We start from the raw sequence: 10,325 nt of genomic DNA, 5'->3' as shown, positions 1-10,325 counted from the left end.
GACTGCAGTGTCTCACAACTGCCTCATGGGAGTGAGTGACACTGAGCCATTTTTACTGCTTTATAATTTAATAAACTGTTTATTTCTTATGTTGTCTATCTATATCAATATATATATAAACTTATTAGCGTTCTGGTTTTATTTCTCTAGAGAACCCTGTCTAACATAACTATGGATTATATGTTGTGTACATTCAATTGAGTTAAAGCACCAGACCTTCCCTCAAACAAAATTCGCTGCTTTTGAGTTCATGTCGACTCAGAGTGATCCAACAGGATTCGGTAGAAGCCCCCTGTGGTTTCTGAGATTGTTAGTGTCTACAGTTGTAGAAAGGCCCAGCTTTCTCCCAGAGTGACGGATGGTTTAGAACTGCTGACTTTGTGGATCATAGCCCAATGCCTAACCACTACAGCACCAGGGCTCCTTGGGATAATGTAAAAACAGGTGTCCAAAGACGTATGGAATTTGATATGTTAGAAAGCATTCCTCAAGGTAAACCCACAGACTCACACATGGAGTGCCTTGAGAACATGCACCTTTCCCCAGAGGTCGAAAGGTCAGTTCCAGGTGTCAGGTTCTGCTGCACTGGTCTGCTTGTACATTTCTACCAAAGTTCACAGTCTTGGCCCAGGATGCTGGAAAGAGGAGCAGGCTGTCCAGCCCCCACACCTACCTCACCCGTTCCCCTAGCCTTTTGCCTTGTGGGTGGTGGGTTGGGGGGAAGGAGGATATTGGAAGGTCGAGAGAAGATACTCAATTCAGTCACCAGGCCAGCTGGGTGGCACACAGCGTTTATTTCTTGCCTGTGTGCAGGCGGCTGAGGCGGACCAATGCATGAGCAGGGCTGAGGCTTTCACGTGCCTCAGCCCCGAGCTCAGGGCCCGGTGGCCTGACCCACTGTGCAGAAATGAGGAATGGGCCGGGCCTCAGATCGGGTCTTGTTGATCGATCCGTTGTCGCTCGAGCTCCAGATGGTCATTTTCGGTCGCCATCGTTCGTGGTTCTCGGATTCCCTCGTGGTCATCAGGGTCCTAGGTTCACTGGTTTTTGACAACGGTGCATTCTTTCCCGTTTGTGCAGAAACTTTCTACAGGATCAACCTTGAAGGTGAACTTTATAGGGCAGGTTTGGGGCAAACAGGGGGCGCTTTGGTCCTTAGTGACTCTCTTAAGCGTTACAGACACCACCAGAGACAAAAGCTTGACTGCCCAGCGACTGCAGGTACACCAGGAGGGCAGGAGACCTACCAGGAAGCTCTGGGAAGAGGAATGGACAGAGATCAGTGCCCTCCTCCTTGTTGGACTCCTCAGCCCTCCCTCTTTCTACCCAGCTCAGGGTGGGGGGCTTGTCTCCCCTCCTGGGAGCCAGAGGGCTTACTGCAGGACACATGCCCCACCCCTGCAGCCCAAGGAGGCACCTGCATCGCGTGGCTGAGGCACCCAGAGGTGTGGGAGGAGAGGCCCAGGGTGTGCACCGCCTGCTCAGCCCAATCTTGGCGACCCTTCACCAGCCATCCGGTCTTGACGTTATAGGTCATGTTTGTGGAGACTGAACTTGGGCTCACGGTCTGCAGGAAAGAAGTGGAGCAAAGGCCCCATGTGAAGCATCTCATCCACTGGCTGCCCTCCCACCATGGCCTCTGAGCTTCTGCTTCGGAGGCCCCACTCCTGTCAGAGACCACGCCTTCCAGAGCCCCGCCCTCTGCTCCACGGACACCTGCACGGTGACCCCTTCAGAGAGGTACTCAGCGCCCACGGCAGCAGAGAATCTTTGCACAAAAGCCTGTGGAGGAAGAGAGAGGGAGGGTGACAGATGTAAAGCCACCCACCACCAAACACTGTCCCTGTTCCGGAGCATCCTGAAGGTCCTGAAGGGCCAGGATCCTACCAAACTGGTCACCGGGACAACAGGATGTCTCCTGGTTGTGACCCCTCTCCTGCTGCCACGGGTCCCAGCCCTGCCCAGCCTGGCCTGTCTCCTTGTCTCTTCAACCCCGGCCTTCCTTCCCTCCCCCTGGGGGTTCGCTGGTGGCAGGCTATGCCCTCTTTTGACTCCCGGGCTCTGTTTCGCTGAGAATAAGATGTCTTGTGGGCTCTCCTTCCCACAAGGCTGTGCCTCAGACATCTGCCCCAATCTGGATGAAGAGCTGGGCTGCTAACCTCTAGGTGAGCAGTTTGGTTCCGCAGAAGACAGGAGACATTGTCTCCCTGGATAAAGAGTTATAGTCTGGTAAACCCACAGGGGCAAGTTCTACTCTGTCCTGCAGGGTCGCTATGAGTTGGAATCGACTCGATGGCAGTGAGATTCAGATGAGCAACCCCAGATTGAAGGGGCTCTTCACCCCCCTTCCTCAAGATGTTTTCAGGCTTGAGGGAGGTGCTAATGGGAACATTTGGGTGTGGGCAGTAGAGCCCTGGATTGGGGTGTGTGGGCTCTGGTACCTTTGTGGCTGAGTAGACAGCAAGGAATGGCCAGGGGTGGTTTTCAGCCATAGAGGAGACATTGACGATGATCCCTCTGTGCCTGGAGGAGAGAGCAGTCTCTGGAGAGGAGTGACAGGCAGGCAGAGGGCAGGGGACAGGGCTTTCCCACCCCCACTCCTTGGGCAGAGCCCTTTAACTGGGACACATGGGAGGGAGGGGTGGAGACTTGGGCGTGGCAGCTGGAGAATGGAAACAGTCTGGAGGTTGGCAGAGGAAGTGGCCGGCTCCTACCTGGAGACCATCTGGGGCAGGACGATTCTGGTCATCTGAGGAAAAGAGGGGAGGGCGCGTCTTCCCCTTTCCAATCTTTTCATCCTGTTCTTCCCCCTAGGAGATCTGCCCCACCCCCCTAGTGCAGGTCATCTGAGGGCCATCCTGTGTGCCCAAGTGGCCTCAGCCCCACCCATCCTCACCTGGACAACAGACATCATGTTGCAGTTCACAGTATCCGAGAGCCTCTGGGGAGAGAAGCACACCCAGTCACTCCCTCCATTCCCTGCCCACCACATGTCAGTAGGCGGGTGCTCAGGGAATGGGAGATGGAAACGGGGCACTCTGCTTTCTTGTAGGAACATGTGACTCTCCCTCTATGGCTCTAATTGAGAAGAAAGAAAAACAGCCAAGAAGGTAATATTTGTCAAAGGAGATGGGCAGGTAAACAGGAACCGTCACGTGACACCCACACAATAGGGTGGGCAAGCACACACAGGTGATTAAGAGAAAAATGAGTTGGGATTTTATGAATAGTCTTATGTAGCACTTCAGCCTATTGACCTAAAGGAGTCCATAAAGTCTGTGTTCTACCCCCTAATTTGGTGAGAAGTGTCTAAGTTCTTCAAAGTTTACAAGCAATCATCTGGGATTCTCTCCCTATCCTCTCATCTGGGGTCAAAGAGAAAGAAGGAAACATGGGAGGCAGAGAGGGAACTGGATCATGGGACCAATTGTCTTCATGAACCTCTGCCTCCTCTGCTTGAGACCAGAACAGCTAGATGGTGCCATTCGTTCTGATCAGGATCAAAAGAGATGGGCCAGCTAGAAACAGAGAAACATGGAACAGAGCTGAAAATTCTCATAGACTCCAGACTTATTGGACCCTATTGCCCTCAGATCGTCCCTACACCTTGAGCCCAAACTGTTCCCAGAGAAGCCACCTTTTAACTAAATACTAGGGCAACACAAAAAGAGGTTCTTTCTCTGTGTTCTTTCACCTCAATGAAATTCTACACACAAACTCATCACACCACAGAGTTTCAAAAAGATTGGGTGGGTGGGGGTTTTGATTTTAATTCTCCTTTCCCACGAACATTTTGAAGCCCCTTTATATCTGTAACGGAGTCTATTCTGATCCTCAGTGACTTTACAGGACAGACTAGAACTGCTGCTGTGGGTGCCTGAGGCTGTCCTCCTTAAGGGAGTAGAATGTTACAACTTCTTCCCATTGATTGGTGGATGGCCTCAAATCGCTGAATTTTCAAATAGTAGCTCAGTGTAGCACAGAAAGCATTCCCCAGTGGCTCAGAAAGCATGCTTAATGGTGCTCTGGGACAAGCACTGGACGGCCAACTCAGAGTCAGTGGTTCATATCCAGACACTGTGCCATGGAAGAAAGGTGAGGCTGTCTGGCCTCCTGAAGATTTTCAGCCTTGATTACTCTATGTAGGGTCACTCTGAGTTGAAATCAACTATACAGTAAATTTTGGTTTTGAAGATGTGTATATTCTCATAGATATTGATTTAGCTAGTCAAAAAGGTTACTCCCACACCCCCAAAAATTCTAGGAGTGGGGACAGTAAAAGGCAGCTGAGTTCAAGGAGTTCAAAAAGGAAGAGAATGTTTGGAAACTGATTTTGGTAGCAATTGTATAATAGTGTTTACTGTGGCTGTTGAACTATGGAATGATATATTTATATTATCTCCCAATAAAATGTTTTTTTTGGGGGGCAGAAGGTGTATAAATCTATATGCCAACAATGGCAATAACTGGTTGTACCCTGAAGTAAAAGTAAGCCCCTGCCATTGAGTCAATGCCCACTAATACCCACTCTCTGGAAGTCCATTCTGACTCTAAGCCTACCATGACCTTAAATATTTACCAGCCTAGACAGCTTCATCTTTCTCCTCTGGAGTAGCTGGTTGGTTTGAATCACCAACATTTTTTTTTAGCAGCTTCAGGCTTACCCCACAGCGCCACCAGGACTTTCTATGCACACATACTTTTACATTCCTAAGTGGAATATAAAAGGGTGGGGGGAGGGGGTTAGTGGGGATTGAGTTGATGTGAACAGTGGTAGAGTGGTTTGGGAAAGGATGGCCATCACAGGAAAATGCAATCGATGTCATGGAATTGGACGTGTGCCAATGGCTGAGGTGGTGATTTTACTGTGTATGTGAGTACGTGCACTGCGTCGTAAAACACACAAAGTAATGGACTCTCACCTGCAAAAGAATGAAATAAGGTCCATACCTCGCACCATATAAAAAGCAAAGTCAAGATGTACAAAGACCTAAATATAAACCTCAGAATTATAAGCGACCATTAGTGAAAAAATAAGGACAAAATGAAGTGGTCCACAACTAGGCATAAATACACTACCGATAATAATGAAAACACACACACACACACACTACAGCAGACAAACTAGAGGACTGAAATTATGGCAGTTGTGGACTTCTAAAGACATCAACAAAAGCAAAAAAGAATTCACAGACTAGGGGGAAATATTTGTTCAAGTATAGCTGATAAAGAGCTAAATCCAAAAATCTATATAAAACCGCAAGAGCCCCCATAAAAGTATTTAATAATAATATAAGAAATGTGTAAGACCTCAATCAGGAAAACGCAAATAATTCAATAAAAAAAATAGGCATACGAAAAAATAGCATCTCATTTGAGTCCTACTTTTGTCCTATTTAAATGTTGTATGCGTTGTTTTTTTTTTTTTAAAGTTCAGGGAAAAAACACAGGGATGAAGTCTCCAGTGAATTCCCTTGGAACATGGACTAGGGCCACGAATTGCCTTGCTCTCCTGTAGAATGTAATGGAAAATGAATTAGGGTAAAAGCAACTAGTTGAAAATTTAACCTCTTGGTATTTGATGTCCCTTTTGATCCGTTTTAAAATTGATCTAGGTTCTAATGTTTTCTGATATCTTTTCAATCGAGGCTTTTCTCTGTTTGATTTTTCTCAGCATCTTGTTTCTTTGTTTTTATATGTTTTGCAGTATATGAAGCCCAGAGTGGTTAAATCGATAGAGACAGTAACTGGATTGAAGGGTCCTTGGAAGTATGGAAAGGGGAGGTTTTGGGAAATGGGGAGCTCACAACAAGGAGTACAAGAAAGAAGAAAATGTCCTAAACTTCACTGTGGTGACGACTGAACTCGTCTTCTGGATAGGACTGAATGACTGACTTGTATGATAGGTGGAATATGTCCCAATAAAACCATTTTTTAAATGGGCACAAGGTATGAGGAAATGACATACTAAAGATGACATCCAAGTCACCCACTACCCTAGGAAGAAATTCCCGTGACCATCAGCTAGAAAAGGAAGACGAATGGTAACAAGAGCTACATCCTCACTCTGAAATGCTCAGCAAACTCAAAAACAAACAGAAAGGACGTGGAGGTATTGGGAAGCTAACCCACCGCTGGTGGGAGAGCAGAATTGTACAGCCACAGCAGAAACAGTAAACCAATTCGAATAAAATACCACACAGCTCTGTAATCTCACTGCTCAGTTGATGCCCTAAAGAAATGAGGGACAAAACAAAGATAAAATCACACCCATGTCGCTCCATGCCAGATGTATGACGGGAAATGATGGGAACAACCCAACCCCCCGACTGTGAAGGAATGGGTAACTAAACTGTGGTACGGGTGCACAGCGGGGTGGGAGGTATCCCAGAATCACAATGACCAGCCTGCCAAACGCCTCCTGACGTGGACCACATTGGATGCTAAGCCAAGTGAGTCCATCTTATAACTATTTTATCATTCCATTACAATAGAGGGGAATAAAAAAAAAGAAAAATAGTCTTCACAGTAAAGGAAAACCTTAAGGACTAGGAGGGAGAGTAGGGATGGGAGGGAATGAGAGAGGGAGGGAGAGGAGAAAATTGAAGACAAGAGAACTACACACACGGGTGTTTACCTGGATCCTGGCCCAGTTCTGATTCGATGGGCTGGGCAACGATGTATATTTTTCTTTGTATGTGTTTGCACTACAAATACATGAGGGGCAATAAATGTGAAGAGGAGAGAAGAGTGACAGCCGTGAAAACTTTCCTGTCTCCTGCCCATCTTATGGTGACGCTGGTCGCAGAGGTTATAGAGGATGAAAAGTAATACTGAAACAGACTTGAATGTTTTTGTGACACATGAGGTAGTTTCCTCCAACGTGACAGTAAATACATGAACATGAACATGGCAGAAGCAGGCCCGGCTTGAACAAGGTACAGGTGGCACACTGCAGGAGCCCATCCCCTTCACAGGCTGGTCAGTCACACCTGGGGCATCAGACTTGGAGCTTCTACAACAGACTTCCTGCAGATGGCGGTGGAGAGCACGGTCCTAACAAAGCAAGGGCATTGTGCCTGCTTTCCAACAGAGGGCAGTGAGGAGTCAGAGGACCAGGTGCCTCTGGGGAGCCAGGGCCAGGTGTCACTCACTTGGGCTGGGTTCTCACATTCCAGCAGTTTCCTGAAGCGCGGAGAGTAATTCATGCCCACGTTGTTCACTGAACCAGAGGAAACCCATGGTCTGTGTCACTCCAGCAGTCCAGGCAGTGCGGCCCGCGAGATGACCCAGGAGCCACATGAGCTTGGGGGTGGTTGAGGGCTGGCTTCCTCCTCTGCCCCTGCCCCACCCAAACCATAGGACATACCCAGTACTCCAATCTCCAGGCCCTTCAGCCCTTCCTCAATGGCCCCGTAGATCTCCAAGCCCCCGGTGAAGTCAGCCTGGATGACACGTGTGTCGGTGCCATGAAGCCGCTCTAGGAAGGCAGAGAGGGAGCAAATCAGACCCTAAGCTCCTGTCTGTCCCTCCCTTGCTGCAGCCCCAACCAAAGCCAGCCCCTGTCCCCATCCCTTGTCCCTACAGGGCTCCACCCCCAGACCCTTTCTAGCCCTGTTCTGGCCCAGCCCCCACTGCTGCCCTAACCCCTCTGCCCCCTGGGTCTCACCAATCTCCTTTGCCTCCTTCTCCAGCTTGTTCATGTTTCTGCTGATGAGGACGATGTTCAGACCTCTCTTGGCAAACTACAGGGGGTGAAGGACAGGTTGATGAAGGTGTGCAGTCATAGGGACTGTGAGTGGCTGTGGTTGCAGGGACCCAGGGACTGGAGTGGGCAAAAGAGACTCAGCAGCCTGCGGGCAGGGAGCCTGCATTCAGAGAGCAGAACTGGAGGAGAGGGGGTTAGCAGTGCAGGGAGCTGCCTGGGAGTGAAGTGGCCAACTGAATCCGAGCTCAGGAAGGTCATGGCGTCTGGTTAGGCTCCCAGAATCCCCGGACAGATTGGGTTTAAGTTCTCAAGGACTCCATAACTTCGAATGTCCGTGATCTCTATCCTTCCTTCCTTCATACCTGGATTTATTCAAAATGAGGTTCCCATGCACCTGTTCTTCCTGGGCAGTCTAGGGAACCTCACTCATCTGTCAGTTGTCATACTGTGATGGTTTGTGTGCTGCTGGCAACTACGCCACTGCAGTTTGAAATACCAGTAGGTCACCCTACTGGTCAGCTGACGGAGAAACCATCCTGGCGGTGGGGTGGGGGAGGGGGTGGTGGGAGTGGAGGGTCAGGTGTCAGTCAATGCATTTTGAATGTCTGGTTGGGGAGAAGGGGCTGGAAAGTGTAGTGTCCGCATGGGGCCCTGTCTAGGGGATGTATGAGAGGATTGTAGTAGGAGAAGTCTGAGCCAGACAGACAATGTGCATAGTAAAGGCTGTCATTACAGAGGCTTGGCTGGCACACCCCAGAAGCTCCCTCCCCTGTGGCCCACCCCAAGTCCAGCTCACCTCATGCGCATAAGCCTGGCCGATGCCATCTGTGGCTCCAGTCACCACTGAGAGAGAAGGAACCATGGGGGTCTGAGTGCCACCAGGCTTCGCTAGTTCCAGCAGCAGGACTTGCTCTTTGGGTTTAGGTTCAGGTCTCCCAGAGCTGTCCTCACAGCTGTCTCCTTATGTCCACCTCCCACCTCATTGCTGTCCCCATACTCCCTCCTATGCCCTGCTCTCCCACAGAGGCTCCTCAACCCGAAAATCAAGCCCTTTACCATGGAGGCCTGGTGGCACCCTGGGTGAATCACTGGGCTGCTCACCTCAAGGTCAGCAGCTCAAACCCACCAGCCACTCCGCGGAAGTACGATGAGTCTGCTCTCACAAAGATGTACAGAAGCCTCTGAAACTCTTCGTGGGATCTCTTCTCAAGAGCAGTAGGTGTGACTGGGGGGGTTGGTAACCTTTTCAGAGTAGCCCTGGAACCCAAGAGGGTCCTACACCTCAAGGTCAGCAGTTCCAACCCACCAGCGGTCCAACGGGAGAAGGAGGCTCTCTGCTCCCATCAAAGTTTGCCGTGTCGGAAGTCTTAAGGAGCACGTCTACTCTCCTATACAAATTCTGTGAGCCGACATCTAGGAGCCTCAGTGGCAGAGTGGGTATGTGTTGGGCAGAGACCAGCACTGCCACTACTTAGAAACCACCAGCCTCTCCAGGGGAGAAAGACTGGGCTTTCTACTCCCATAAACAGTTGCAGTCTCAGAAACCCACCCGGGGAAGATCTAGCCCCGCTTTATAAGTTCGGCATGAGTGGGCACGCCAGTTGAGTGAGGATGGGTCATAAGCAATCTTTGCAGAAACACGGCCACAGCATTTGGCTGGCAGCCCAAGGCTGGATCCGTGTCAGCACACCTAGTCTCTCACCTGTAGACGATTAGCTTGGGGGCAGGGGTGGGTCGTGGGGGTTGCCACTGGGACAAGTGCCCCCTCCCCTGCTTCACCTTCCTTCTTTCCTCTGGCTTCCTGGAGCCTCCCCACCCCCAACCCAGCCCAGCCCGCCTTTGCCCCACTCCCAACTGTCCCCCATCCTGCATTCCCACCTCTACCTGCGCTGCGACACACCCTTACCTGCCCAGGCTCCCTGTGATCGGATCCAAGCATCTCCTGGACCAGTCCAGGGCAGCAGGTAGATGTACACCGCGCGGGCGACCCCCCATGCTGCTCCCAGCAGGAGTCGCGCTGCCATGAGGGCGCCCAGCATGCTGAGTAGTTCCCACATCGCAGCTAGATTGGCCACCAGACCCAACCCCCAAGGGGAAGTCTGTCCTCCAAGAATGGAATCCACTGAGGGCACTGAGGGAATCTGGGTTTGGTTTGACATCACCTCTAGGAAGCCCGCCCACGGCCACGCCCTTCCACCAGCCACATCCAGCTTTGCAGCTTCCTGCCAATTTCCAGGGATTATCTGCATAGCTGAATTGAGCCTGCCAGAAGGTGGCCTGATTAGATACCACATGCAACAGAAAGCCTCTGGGAAAAACAACGCTTCAGGCATGGACAGAAGTTGCCACATGTTCTGCCCAGTGGCTACTCCACCTCCCACAGGGATTTTATTGGCTACACTTGGGAAGGAAGCCATCAGACCTTTCTTTTGAGTGGTTTTAGTCTGGACCCTCCACTGGGAGCTGCCCACCACGGGTGACCCTGCTCGTGTTTGAAATACCAGCTGCGTGGCTTCTGGCGTCGCAGCAACAGGAAAGCGACCACACTACGACAAAAGGACAGGTGTTGGATCACAACCCTGGTGGTGCTGGTCAGGTGCCAGGGAGCCAGCCTTGG

General features: G+C 50.6%; 1 protein-coding gene across 1 annotated transcript; it reads right to left on the bottom strand.

Moving 5' to 3' along the window:
* Positions 1–792: 792 nt before the first annotated feature.
* On the bottom strand, positions 793–9,867 carry LOC142431592 (very-long-chain 3-oxoacyl-CoA reductase-like). The gene is made up of 11 exons (XM_075536615.1): positions 9,615–9,867; positions 8,505–8,551; positions 7,670–7,745; positions 7,370–7,480; positions 7,155–7,222; positions 2,897–2,941; positions 2,715–2,749; positions 2,442–2,523; positions 1,717–1,782; positions 1,418–1,567; positions 793–897 (listed from the first exon to the last, which is right to left on the bottom strand). Exons 1-11 carry the CDS (start codon positions 9,865–9,867, stop codon positions 793–795), a joined length of 1,038 nt encoding a protein of 345 aa, XP_075392730.1.
* Between the last annotated feature and the right edge of the window lie 458 nt (positions 9,868–10,325).

This window comes from Tenrec ecaudatus, chromosome 18 (genome assembly GCF_050624435.1).
Source record: "Tenrec ecaudatus isolate mTenEca1 chromosome 18, mTenEca1.hap1, whole genome shotgun sequence".
Lineage (NCBI taxonomy): Eukaryota > Metazoa > Chordata > Mammalia > Afrosoricida > Tenrecidae > Tenrec > Tenrec ecaudatus.
The sequence above is the reverse complement of the archived record's forward strand: the minus strand, read 5'-3'. Positions and strand labels throughout refer to the sequence as shown.

Excerpts from the sequence above, each read along its gene's own strand:
- LOC142431592 (XM_075536615.1), bottom strand. The coding sequence starts at position 9,867 with ATGTCAAACCAAACCCAGATTCCCTCAGTGCCCTCAGTGGATTCCATT. Across the intron at positions 7,481-7,669 it reads GAAGGAGGCAAAGGAGATTG|AGCGGCTTCATGGCACCGAC; the intron begins GTGAGACCCAGG and ends CTGCCTTCCTAG. Across the intron at positions 898-1,417 it reads GCCTCAGCCACGCGATGCAG|TGGGTCAGGCCACCGGGCCC; the intron begins GTGCCTCCTTGG and ends ATTTCTGCACAG.